Here is a 14,259-nt window from a genome sequence, read left to right as displayed (position 1 = left end):
GGTGCGTGTAGGGTGTAGGCCCGCTGACGTCACAGTGTCTCAACCAGAATAAATGTTAAAGCGTTTTAAATCTGGTTACTGTCTAAAATTAAAAAGGAGACAATTGTGTTTAAAGATTTAATTTAAGTTTAAATTATAATTTCAGTTTAAAAACTCCAGTGCAGGAGTATTTTGGGTGTTTTGACACCCAGTATCTCATTACAGATCAAATTTATTCGGCTTATGTCTGTTGCACTACAGTGTTTTGCAAAAGTATTCATCCCCCTTGGTGTTTGTCCTGTTTTGTTGCATTACAAGCTGGAATTAAAATATATTTTGGAGGGTTAGCACAATTTGATTTACACAGCATGACTACCGCTTTAAAGGTGCATAGTGTTGTTCTGTTGTGACACAAATAATAATTAAGATGAAAAAAACAGAAATCTGGAGTGTGCACAACTATTCACCCCCTTTCGTATGAAACCCCTAAATAAGAGCTGGTCCAACCAATTCACTTCATAAGTCACATAATTAGTTGATTAAGATCCACCTATGTTCAAGCAAAGTATCACATGATCGGTCACATGATGTCTACATAAATCAACCTGTTCTGGAAGGACCCTGACTCTGCAACACTACTAAGCAAGCAACATGAAAACCAAGGAGCACTCCAAACAGGTCAGCAACAAAGTTGTGGAGAAGTATAGATCAGGGTTGGATTATAAAAAAATATCCCAAACTTTGAATGTCCCAGGAAGCACCATTAAATCCATTATAGCAAAATGGAAAGAATATGTCACCACTACAAGTGGAGTCAGAGCAGACTCCACCTGCTACAGAGGCTGAGGTCTTTTGGGGTGCAGGACACCCTTCTGAGGACCTTCTATGACTCTGTTGTCGCATCTGTTGTCATGTATGGTGTGGTGTTTTTTTTTTTTTTTTTTTTATTTAACTTTGCCTTAGAATAATTAAATTATGTAAAAGCATAATATCAACAACAACAATAACAAAAAAAAAAAAAAAAAAAAAACTAAGGCAGGGAATCCGCAACAGCTGAGCCATTTACTGCAGACCCTTCTATAAAGTGAAAATATAACAAAAACGTCTTAATTAATTCTAAAATATTTAAAAACAACAAGTCAAAGGCTTATGAAGACTTCGTGCAGAATTGCACTTCACACATATTGTTCTCCATGAGCGTAGGTCATCTGGATCATAAGTAGACTGTAAGGATAGTGTGTAGTACTGTAAGAGGAGCGACTTGTAGGAAGACAGTGATACTTTGAGTTGACGAGTTTCTTGCGGAAGTGAATTCCAAATTCTTGTCGTTCTTATCAAAAATGACTTCTGGTATGTGGAGGTTCTGCAAAATGGTTGTTTAAACAGGATTTCAGCTGAACCTTGGTTTCTTGTCCTTTTTCTTGGACTGATTACCGATGGTGTGACTTTGGGATCAATCTTAGCTATCCCAGTGACAAGCTTATAAAATAGTACCATGTCAAGATACTCGTGCCAGTAACATAAAGGAAGTAGTTCTGTTCTTAATAATCTTTCCTTGTAGTTAATATCACAGATGTATGGCAAACCAAGGATGTATTTTGTAGCCCGTCTTTGAACCAGTTCAGTTCGTCTGATGAGTTCTACAGACTGAGGAGCCCATACCTGCGTCGCATACCCTAAATGCGGGCGTATGATGGTGAGGTAAATGGTACGTCTTGAACATTGAGAATTTAAACATTTTGTAGACCGTCTAACATAGCCCAACAGCTGATTAGCTTTTGCACACTGTGTGAGTACTTGCTTTTTCCATGAGAGGTCAGAAGTAATCCACACTCCAAGGTCGCGTTCTTCTTTGGTTCGTTTGAGATGGATATTATTCATTAAATAGGGATGAAAAACATTATTCTTTTTTCTACTGATAGTTTGAACTTTACACTTGCTTTCATTAAATTTTAGTCCAGATGACAGAGACCACTGGCCCAAATCTTCAAGGTCTTTCTGCAGAGAGGAAGAATCTGTCATGTTTGAAATTGCTTTAAACAGCTTAGTGTCATCCGCAAATGTAGCTACTCTAGAAGATGATACTGTCTCTGGCAAGTCATTGACGTACAGAAGAAACAGCATTGGACCAAGGATTGAACCTTGAGGGACACCTGATGTAACTGATAAAGGAATAGAAGTAGCGCCAAGTACCGTGACTCGTTGTTTACGGTCGTGCAGATAAGACTGAAACCAGTTTAGGATATTACCCCTAAAACCATATTGATAGAGTTTGTTGATTAGTTGACGGTGAGAAACTTTATCAAAGGCTTTGGACATGTCCAAATATATTACATCAATCTGGTTTCCTCGGTCAAGCAAGCTTCCAATGTGATCAAGAACTTCAATGAGCTGAGTCGTACAAGACCTACCAGGTACGAATCCATGCTGCACAGTGCTGATAAGGCTTGTTGTCTGATCTTTTATGGTGGTGAAAACGCAACGCTCCATGACTTTGGAAACCAGAGATAATAATGAGATTGGTCGATAGTTCTCCATATGGTCTTTCTCTCCTTTTTTGAACACGGGAACTACATTAGCTAGTTTCCAGTCATCTGGTACGATGCCGAGACTGAGCGATTTGTTAAATAGAGCACACAAAGAGGGGGCAACCTGAATGGCTGTTTCTTTCAGGAGTCGAGCAGGTATACCATCAGGACCTAAAGCTTTGGACGGATCAAGTTTCTTAAGTGATGCTTCTACCGTTTCCTTAGTGAACGTCAGAGTTCCTGAGGATGTAAGTAAAGATTCATCGGTATCATCAGGCAGTAGATCATCCATGATGCTCGTACCATGGTCTGTAGTAAAGACAGAAGTGAAGTAACGGTTGAACAGGTTAGCAATATCATCTGGGTCGTTTGCCTTGATTCTAGTGTTATTATCAGAAGCCATTGACATTGTTTGCGGGAAGTTGCTTGACTTGGATTTCAGCTTCAGGAGTGACCAAAATCGTTTAGGATTGTTCTTTAGTTCCCTGTCTAGAGAGCCAAAGAACTGATCTCTGCTCTCCTTTAGAAGATGTTTTACCACTGAGCGCTGTCGTTTGAACTTTTCCTTTAAATGGTCAGTGCGAGAACGAATAAATTGACGACGAATGCGTGCTTTCTTCTTGATGGCATGAAGAATCTCACCAGATATCCAAGGAGGACTATTCCTGCCTCTGATCTTTTTAGATGGAACAAACTGCTTGACAGCTGCTTGAAATGCAGACTTCCAGCTAATCCAGTCATCATTGATGTTTTCTTTTTCAGAGATGGTGTTGGACAGGACCGCGGTCTGTTGTAAATAAGAACGAAGGCCAATGAAGTCAGCATTGCGATAGTCATAAACAAATCGCTTATGCTTGAGCGCTCGAGGAACCAATGCCAGCAAATCAAAGAGTATAATGGCATGGTCCGTGAGAATACCTCCATCCTCAGGAGACAAGATTTCTCGAATTCTAATCTTCTCAGGCGTATTCGTGATAACGAGATAACGTGTGTTGGTGTAGTAGCATCACAGTGGCAGAGGCAAAGAAATTAAACAAACTGGTCAAGAGAGCTGGCTCTGTCCTGGGCTGTGGCCTTGACCCTGTGGAAATGGTGGGGGACAGGAGGATGATGACAAAACTGTCATCAATCCTGGGTAATGTCCACCACCCCTTGCATGGAGCAATGGCAGCCCTGGAGAGCCCACTGAGCAGCAGCAGGCTTATCCACCCACATTGTAAGACTGAGAGGTACCGCAGGTCTTTTCTTCCCTCTGCGGTTAGACTGTTTAACAACTCTCTGCGGTAGCCATGGTGATGATGATGCTGTGGGGGGGGGTTGGGTGGTAGGGGTGAGGGGGTTTGTGATGAGGGTGATGAAGATGATGATGATCTTGTGCTGCTAGGATTTTTTATCCCCTCTTATGCTGCTATATGACTGCACTGTCTGTGTACTTTTAACTTCTTATCTATGTATTTATTTATTTATTTAGTCGATTAGTAACAACACTTTTACTTTCATAACATCCCCCCTTTTGTATCTATCTTGTATATATCCTTTTAGTTTTAACTTGGGTCCTGTGTTTGGACGTATGTTGTCTATCCTTGGATACATGTTGATTGTGTGATGTACTGCTGCGACACATGAATTTCCCCATTGTGGGATAATAAAGGGCATACTTACTTACTTACAAACCTGACAAGAGAAGGCCACCCACCAAAACTCACAGACTGGGCAAGGAGGGCATTAATCAGAGATGCAACAAAGACACCAAAGATAACATTGAAGGAGCTGCAAAGATCCACAGCGAAGATGGGAGTATCTGTCCATAGGACCACTTTAAGCCGTACACGCCACAGAATGGGGCTTTATGAAAGAGTGGCTAGAAAAAAGTAATTGCTTAAGAAAACACTTTTGGAGTTTGCCCAACAGCATGTGGCAGACTCCCCAAATACATGGAAGAAGATTCTCTGGTCAAATGAGACTAAAATGTATCTTTTTGACCATCATGGGAAACGCCATGTGTGGCGCAAACCCAACACCCTGAGAACACCATTCCTGAAGTGAAGCATGGTGGTGGCAGTATCATGCTGTGGGGATGTTTTTCATCTGCAGGGACAGGAAAGCTGGTCAGGACAGAAGGAAAGATGGATGGCACTAAATATAGGGCAATTCTGACCTATAGGAAAACCTGTTTGAGTCAGCCAGAGGTTTGAGACTGGGACGAAAGTTCACGGTCTAGCAGGACAATAACCCTAAACATACTGCTAAAGCTACACTGGAGTGGTTTAAAGGGAAACATTTAAATGTCTTGGAATGGCCTAATCAAAGCCCAGACCTCAATCCAACTGAGAATCTGTGGCATAACTTGAAGATTGCTGTATACCAACACAACCCATCTAACTTAAAGGAGCTGGAGCAGTTTTGTCTTGAGGAACGGGCAAAAAAGACTTGCAGCTGTAATTGCAGCAAATGGTGGTTCTACAAAATATTGACTTTGGAGGTGAATACCTATGCACACTCCAGATTTCTGTTTTTTTGTCTTAATTATTGTTTGTGTCACAATAAAATAACAATTTTCACCTTAAAATTGTAGGCATGTTGTGTAAATCAAATGTTGCTAACCCCCCCAAAATCCATTTTCATTCCAGCTTATAATGCGGCAAAACAGGACAAACACCAAGGGGGATGAATATTTTTGCAAGACACTGTATGGCATGCACATCACTAAAACCTAATTAAAGTGTGACATTTACTATGTGAAAAAATCTGTGAGTCCCATTCTCAGTGAAAACGGTAAATTTTCCATTATTTTGCTGTAATAATGTTCTGTGGGAATCAGGGCTGTAGCCAGCATTTTAAAATTATTGAGGTCCGTGATGCGCATGCAAAGCATGTGCCAAAAAATTTTCGACATATTTAAATGAGAGGGATGAATTACACGTCACACAAGAGATCTCTCTCTCTCTCTCATTATCTGTAGCCGCTTTATCCTTCTACAGGGTCGCAGGCAAGCTGGAGCCTATCCCAGCTGACTACGGGCAAAAGGCGGGGTACACCCTGGACAAGTCGCCAGGTCATCACAGGGCCGACACATAGACACAAACAACCATTCACACCTACGGTCAATTTAGAGTCACCAGTTAACCTAACCTGCATGTCTTTGGACTGTGGGGGAAACCAGAGCACCCGGAGGAAACCCACGCGGACAACATGCAAACTCCACACAGAAAGGCCCTCGCCGGCCCCGGGGCTCGAACCCAGGACCTTCTTGCTATGAGGCGACAGCGCTAACCACTACACCACCGTGCCTGAATTCCTGAAATTACTTGTTTGAACTGAATATCACCAGTTTTGAAAAAAAAAAAATCATGTATGTGGCAAGAGTAATAATAATTTAAGCTTGTTTAATGGTTTGATCTGGCCCAAGCAATGAGGACAAAAGATACCCTAACCATGTAGCCTATGGAACTAAGATACATTAACAATCTGGCATCCGTTACACCTACACACAAAAAAAAATCAGTATACACCACCATGTTTGAATAAAGAGTAGGGGTAACTTTAAACTTGTTGAACAGTTTGCCTTATCAACTGTGTGTGTGTGTGTGTGTGTGTCAGAGTCCCAGATTCCTGGTTTCTTCAGCATACTGAAATGACAAAATAAAAAGAATATTTAGGCAGAAATAAGTGATTATTAGTGCAAATGGCACCACAGAAAATTGGTTTACAAATCTCAACAACAACCTCTTTCATCAAAGGCTAGCTGAATCCTCCTGTGACCAGAGGCATCCCACTGTCTAAGGACTTTCTCCTGGTCCACTTCCACTTTCTGATGCACATGCATCATTGCTAGGCCTGTCAATCTGTCATTGTCGCACACTCTCATAGCCTGCCCTATCTTGTTGTTTTTTTTCTGTTCTTGCTCTCCCACGCACGCAAGATACAGATGCAGAGGACCCAATCCCACCAAGATTCTCTTACCCTCTCTAATATCACAAGGCAAAGTTATCCAAGGCTTGAAACTTGAAACTTTCCACTCTACTGCTTTGGCTTATCGAATGATTTCTTTTTAAAATCACAATCAAGGTAGGCTTCAACAGTGCTGCTTCGAAAATGTAAATTTAACAGCTTCATGAAAGTGCACTGATGGTTACCATGAAAAAAACCGTGTCTACTGCACTGCGTTCCTCCCCCGAGTCGCGCGCTCATTCGGTTTTGTGTTCTTGGTCTCCGAGCTGCATGTACGAAACAGACACAGGAGACAGAATCAACGTTTAACATAATTAACAATGCACTTTTTGCAGAGACGTTTTAATGTTATTCTTTATTTTTTTATCCAGTTGAATATTTAGCATACACATGTATTTTCAGCTCTTTAAAATGACCGAGGTCTGGACTTCGGTGGCCTCATAGCTGGCTACGGCCATGGTGGGAATGGGAGTAAAACAATTGAAGTTGAAAAGTTAAATCAACCTCCTGTCAACATCAGAACATTTATGGAAATCTTTTGATACGGATCCAGTGGGAATTGGAACTGTCAGATTTACATGCTCTGACCAGTCACCACCAGTTGCTGGTGGTGACATAAAAGATGATAGAGTGATATTATGACAGCACTATTCATACTACCTCTGTGTAAAAGAACTGGCAGCAACCTCAAAACAACAAGCAAAGAAAACATCGGCAGATACAGTGGGACTGCTGTATTCGTGGGGGATACATTCCAAGATCTAATGCAGAGAGCCATGAATAGGAACAAATGATATATAAAGGTTGTTTTTTTCATGTACATACATACCTGATGATAAAATTTCATTTATAAACTACACACAATATAACAGCAACAACAGTCTGTCACTATGCCACCATAGTTGAGGGTCAGTGATCCAGGAAGCCGTTCTGCAAATTTCACAATGAGCTTCCATGAATTCTCTTGGGCGATTATAGCACACCAGAGGGACCCAAACCCTCATCTGATCACAGGGTACACATACACACCTATGGGCAATTTAGAGTAGCCAATTGAATTAATCTGCATGTCTTTGGACTGTGGGAGAAAACCCACGCAGACATGGAGAGAACATGCAAACTCCACACAAGAAGGCCCCAGTCAGCCGTGAGGTTAGAACCCGGAATCTTCTTGCTGTGAGGTAACAGTGATAACCACTACACTTCCATGCTGCCCCTAGCAATAACAGTAACTAATAATAAAATAAAATAATATACTTTAATGAATGTGGTCTCTCTCTTTCTCTGTCTCTTGATTCTGACATTTTCACTTAATATTTTTATCATGGTTAATATGCAGAGACAGATGCAAGTGCAAAAACCTTTTATTTACACAGGATATGCAAAGCAGCAAAAACACCGGGCATGAAAACACAAGAGTAGAAGTGAGGAACACAACGCACATCAGCATGGAAAATAAAAACAAACGCAAAACAAACTAACAGAAGCTGGGATTTAAATCAGGCGAATAATAAGTGAAGAAAGAGAAAGCAGGTGTGCACAGTTAATGCTGTTTGCATCATGACGCATTGCACTGTGGATGTGTAGTTTGAGGGGTCATGCTTGAGTCAGTGGATATGGCAGTCACACTGGATAAGAAAAAAAATGTTGAAATTGCCTTTGCATCCATATCCAAGTGCAGGACGAACAGACTCAAAAACTCCTATGTCCCTCATGCCATCAGACTGTACAACTCCTCTCTGGGGGGGAGGAGGGGTAACAGGAGGACAGAGGATGGGAAGGAGCAGTAGCCTAGCCTAACAATAAGCAATACTGGACAATGTGCAATATCTCTCCTGCCTCTCTTCCCCATATCTTATTCTTTTTATGTTTGTATATGTAAATACTTAATTTATTTTAATTTATCTAGAAGTTTTCCTCTATTTCTTTTCTCTGTTTATCTGTAATGATGCTGCTGGAATCTTAATTTCCCTGAGGGAACCCTCCCAAAGGGATCAATAAAGTTTTATCTAATCTAATCTAATCTAATCTAATCTAATCTAATCTAATCTAATCTAATCTAATCTATCCAGTCTTGCATGGTTGGCGCTCTGTAGCATTCCGTTAAATACAGTCGGGGGGAATACACGATATCCGTAACTTTTCCATTATGGAAGACTGAGTGGGAATAGAATTTCTTATCTATTCCGTGTTGTTTTGATCTCATATAATAACGGATATCGTACATGAAAGGGGCTTTAGCTTAATTAGCTTTCTTTTTTTTTTTACAACTGGGTTTGTTAAACTAGCTTCTTATCCAACATGATCTTTGCAGGAAGATAGCCTAGGCAAGATTCATGAATAAATAAAAACATTTACATATCAGTTTGGTCAAATACATTTCTGGTTTCTTAAAGCTAAAGTGACAAAGTATGTTGTCAGCAGGAAAAAAAAATAATTTGGGGAAAACCTTTTTTTTTTTTGTCTGTTTTGGCTGTTTGCTCGAATTCAGCCACAGCAGCATGCAGTAGTTTTTTCTCAACTGTTCACATACACTATGTGGCCAAAAGTATTTGGACACCTGACCATCACAAATATATGTGCTTGTTAAACATCCCTTTCCAGGTTTATTCCCCATTTACTCTTATAATAAGCTCCACTCTTCTGGGAAGGGTTTCCACTAGATTTTGGGGTGTGGCTGTGGGGATTTGTTTATTCAGCTACAAGAGCATTAGTGAGGTCAGGCACTGATGTTGGGTGAGGAGGCCTGGGGTGCAGTCGGTGTTCCATTGGGGTTGAGGTCAGGGCTCTTTTCAGGACACTCGAGTTCTTCCACTTCAGGCTTGACAAATCATATCTTCATGGAGCTCACTTTGTGCACAGGGACATTGTGATGCTGGAACAGGTTTGGGCCTCATAGTTCCAGTGAAGAGAAACAGCATACAAAGACATTCTATACAATTGTGTGTTTCAAAATATGGGCAACAGTTTGAGGAAGAACCAGTTTGAGGTGTGATGATCAGGTGTCCACATACTTTTGGCCATATAATGTATACAAAGTACAATCAAAAAGTTCTAGGATTGTGCCTGTTGCGAACGAATGGAGCGTAGCAAGGTCATGCGTGTGCAGCAGAAGCAAATAATAACTCTCATGAGTTAGTATGCTGCATGACGTCACGCTATCAACATTGGGACCTGTGTTACATGCGTTTTTGTGACAACTTGCAAGTGTGCATTTGTAATTTTAGATCTTGACCAGAGAGCAAACATAAAATTCTGTGTCAAACCTGGGGAATCAGCAACAGAGACCTTGGAAATGCTTCAGCAAGCTTATGGTAATGAAGCAATGAGCTGGGTGAGGTGTTTTGAGTGGCATTTGTGTATCAAGAGGGGAAGAAAGTCATCCTCCAGTGGCATCCTGCCCCTCTTGAAACACGAATGGCACTCGAAACCCCTTGCCCAGCTCATTGCTTCATTACCGCCGGCTTTCTGAAGCATTTCAAGGGTCTCCGTTGCTGATAGCGAATGCTTGCACATTGTGCAAATCACAAATGTGTACATGTATATTGTCACAAAAATGTGTGTAACACAGGTCACGATGTTGACACTGCAGTGTCATACGGCACACTGACTCATGAGAGTTACTCCATTCATTCACAACAGGAACAGTCCCAGAACTTTTGGATTGCACCTCATGTAAAAAATCATCGCATAACTAATAATTGAAAAAAAATTAATTAAATTGATAATCTGTTAATTTAGTGACTTTGTTTCATAATCTTGCATGACAATAATGTAATTTTTATTGACGTCACATCAACATTCATCAAAGAACTGAACAAGTGATGGAGTCATTTAGTAAATGTTAAATGATTATAGCACATTGATTATAAAGTATTAGACTAGACATTTATAGTAACCTGGATGAATGAAAATCCTCACAGGCAAACCTTACAGGAGTGTTTTTAATTTGCCCTTTTAATGCTTTTGCAGATTCAGTTGCCCTCATCCAGCACGGCTGATCTCAGTCCCTCTGACAGCTCAGATTTTACCTCCGAGGACGAGGTCAAGAAAGGCAGCAGCAGCAGTAACAGTAGTCGCAGCATCACACCCACTGGACAAGAGGGAAACTTCCACAAACCCTGTTCCGGACAGGACTCATCCCATTCTGCTTCCAGCTCAAAGGGTGGCAGTCCTGTTAAAACGAGTAACTCCTCTGATGATCGAGATTCAAACTCAGGGACAAACAGCGGAAAGCTACAAGTGCCCTAAATAAGCATACTGAGATGCCAGAGCTGGCATGCAGATGTACAGTAATGCAGGAGCTGAAGGATTCTCACTTGTGCTTTTCCTGTATCGTGACGTTGTTTGTTACTTGGAGTCTTGTATATATGGCAGGACAGAGTAAGGCTTTTAGTAGCTCTCTCTGAGGAGTTAGGAAGTTGGACTGAATTAAAGTCTTTGTCTGTTTTGCAGTAACCTGAATTCATGCTATTCGACATTCTCCACTTTTTCTTTCCCGCAATTTGAATCAGCTACAAGCAGAATGGTTCAATTCTGGGACTTTAAGAAAGAGCAAAGCACAAAAGTTCTATTAAAAATATTTTATATCCTCATACATAATGAGGATTTAGCCTTTGTTGTTTTGCTCTGCAGTGGTGTTTGTTGAGGCATCAGTCTTTTTTCACAGTCTATGAAACTGCCAGGTTTTCGGGAGATTTTTTTTTTTGCTGATTAAATGCCTTTGCTGATCACTGGACTACTGATGAGAGTACTTTCGTAGTACCACACATCAGCCAGTTCTTGGAAATGCTTTCTATTTCCTATTACTAAACTGTCAGGACTCATCTGGGGCATTTGTTTCTTGTATTCACAAGATGTTTGAAGTTTACTTTCAGTGTAGAGATCTGCTCTTTCATCATATGCTGTATGTCAGGCAAGGTTGAGCCAGATTTATTTCCATTATAGCAACCATAGTAACCATAGCAGAACGTGATTATGTTCACTGTGAAGGATACAGGTCCTTCTGTGCACTCACTGACTCTCCCACATGGATTTTGCATCACTGGAATCATGTCATTCATCACTTGTAAAGTTATTGCTTTGCTGTTCATGTTACAGTAGATGCCAAAGTCAAGCTTTGACAGAAAACTCTGAAGTCATGTTCTTCCCCTTGCTGAAGAATCCAACGCTAAAAGAAAAGTGATGCCTTTGCTGATTGCTGATTTAAAGGGCACTGTGCAAAATTTCAGCTTAATATAGATTGTATAATAGGGAACCAAGTTGAGAAAGTTTTAATTGTGAGCATGACTGAAAAAACAAAAACAAAATAACAAGCACATTAGCAAGAGTATATTCATACTTTGTGAATGACTCATACAACAATGATGGAGTTATTCTAGTTAGATTTGTGGAAGAATGTGACAAACTTTTTTGTGCCTGGTTAGAGTTGATCTTAAGTATCACAGAGTACAACATCACTGATGTATTTATAACTGTGGGGATTCTGTGATTGTTGTCTGGTATTTTCTAGGATTTGTCCTGTGTGGCAAAGATCTCCTTTCTCTCTCTTGCTAGTTCACAGTGCTGTTTTCAGTAGCTGTAGTCAAGTAGATGGTGACTCTCAGTGTACCATTTAGGACCAGCAGAACTACTTTACACAGTGTGCTATATAAGTGTAAGAGTGTGTACGTGTTTACATGTTTATATGTGTGTGACTGTATGTCATGCAAGCATATTGTGCTGTCAGATTCCTTTTAATACTGCAACGATGTGAAAAAGCAACATTCAAAGCTGTGTGAAATTGTAATCAACCCTTAAAGTGTTTTGTATAGTTTTGTGCTTTTTATATTTTTCCATTTTGAACTACTATAACAATATATTTGAAAAAGCAAAATAATCAAAGCCATCCTCACACAACAGTGTTATACTGTAGTTGGATGAGCCAAACCTGCTTGAGGTAATGATCTACAGTACGTTACACTCAGTCCAATATCAAGTGGATCGGACCAAAAAATTATTTTAGTAGACCAATGTTCACCAAATGAGCAGATTTCAGACTTCAGTGAAGCATTATTTTGGAAAGAGACATGGTTATAGCATCAAATTTTGAAATTGCTAATGAAGAATTACATCATTAGCAAATTTTGTCAGTGGCTGATTTCATGGCCCTGAGCTTATTCCTCTATTTTGCCTCTTAGTGGAATAAGTTGGTCTTAGTGGAAAAGTTTTTTTTTTAATCTTTTAATTCAGTTCTGCTCCACAAGAAGTTTTTAATTTAGGACACAACTAAATTCATGAGGAGAGCTGGATTACAACCTTTTTTTGGGCAGAGCCTAGCTTTTGGGCTGTTTGTTGGATACCCCTGACTTAGTTCAAAGCAGGACTAGCTGTATAGTAATGGTGGTTGCCAGATTTACTCAGATTTAAAATCATATTTGTAGGTTTTTAAAACTCTTACAATCTCATCATAGCACAGAAACAGCACTGGTTAAAGTGGTAAATGACATGTATTTGTATCTTGTAAAAACTCTCTCAATCATCCTCCTGAGAGCAGCAAAACATTTTGGGCTGGGAATCTTTTTTGCTGAAGGGCATAACAGAAAAATTGCTGTCTCCTAAACAATGCTGTTGTAATGTTTGTTATTGGACAATATCTTAGGAAAACAGGATATATTTATACAGCTTGTATTTGTTGATTTATTATAAGCTGAGAGTTATTTATATATATACAGCAACGTGTCTCAATTATTTCTTTCTTTCTTTCTTATTTACATGACAATGAATCTCTTTGGGTCTCTAAGTTACTTCACCTGCTTTCATCAGTTTTGTGGTTGGAGTGCTTTGGGTCAGGATTATGGTTAAGGGTCAGGTTTAGATCTGTGTCTGCAGAATAGCTTAAATAAGCAGGAGAGTTAGTATCAATGGAAATTGTTTATGTCTATGGCTAGAACAGACAATCAATGCCAAAAAGAAAGAAAGTAATGTTTATATAATGTGATTATTGTATGTATTATGTGTATTAATTTTTATTTTTATGTCATTATATGTACTATATGCAGAATGTCATTCTGCTGGGGGTTGTCTTGAAGGCATTATAAATAGGCAGGTTTTAATTTAAATTAAAAAAATGCATTATTGATATGGTGAGTCAAATGAAAATATTTTTTATTTTGCACTGTTAATTGCAACAAGTATCCAGATTCCTCTTTTAAAAATGATTCCGTTCTCATTTCTGTTGTACTTTAAATTTTTTCATGTGACTCGCGCCCTTGTATTTCTTGTTTTTAAATATCTAATTGTATATCTTACCTGATGTATTTTGTTAAATCAGATCCTATTTGTTCTGCAATGTATTATATAATTAACCTTATTTAAGATTTTATTTAAAGTATAATTTAAGAGATAGTACTTTATAGATTTAGCATATTTAATTGATGAAGGTTAATTTGTGATGGAAGCCATTTGGCTGATGTTGTCGAACAGTAGTGTCCACAAGAAAATAAATCCTTGTCAATGTGAAATCATTCTAGTCCTTTTATTATCAAAATGTTTATAAAACATAAAATAAATGTAAGGAAGTAGTGCCTGATCGCCAATGCTTTCATCTGGATGCAGTGCAATTTCACCATGCAAATGTGTAACAGTGAATGTGCTGACGGACATTAAAATTTTGGGGACCATCAGCAAGATTAAAAAAAGGTGAAATCTCCCCAAAAATGTGATACTTTTTCCTCAGCACTTGGGGTTGTCATAATATGGGGTTGACACGGTTTCAGAAAAAACACTGTATTTGTATCTGGCATCTCTACATAATAAGTAA

The 14,259-nt window shown here is 39.4% G+C and overlaps 1 protein-coding gene across 1 annotated transcript in view; it reads left to right on the top strand.

Annotated features, from left to right (window-relative positions):
• Window positions 1-13,749, top strand: part of inpp5jb (inositol polyphosphate-5-phosphatase Jb) — a 66,369-nt gene extending 52,620 nt beyond the window's left edge. The window contains exon 13 of the mRNA XM_060906787.1: window positions 10,431-13,749. Within this exon, the coding sequence (XP_060762770.1) occupies window positions 10,431-10,709 (279 nt within the window). The 3' untranslated portion in view covers window positions 10,710-13,749. The remainder of the gene's footprint in view (window positions 1-10,430) is intronic.
• Window positions 13,750-14,259: the final 510 nt, after the last annotated feature.

Source organism: Neoarius graeffei, chromosome 24, assembly GCF_027579695.1.
Source record: "Neoarius graeffei isolate fNeoGra1 chromosome 24, fNeoGra1.pri, whole genome shotgun sequence".
Taxonomy (NCBI): domain Eukaryota; kingdom Metazoa; phylum Chordata; class Actinopteri; order Siluriformes; family Ariidae; genus Neoarius; species Neoarius graeffei.
This window is presented reverse-complemented; position numbering and strand designations above follow the sequence as displayed.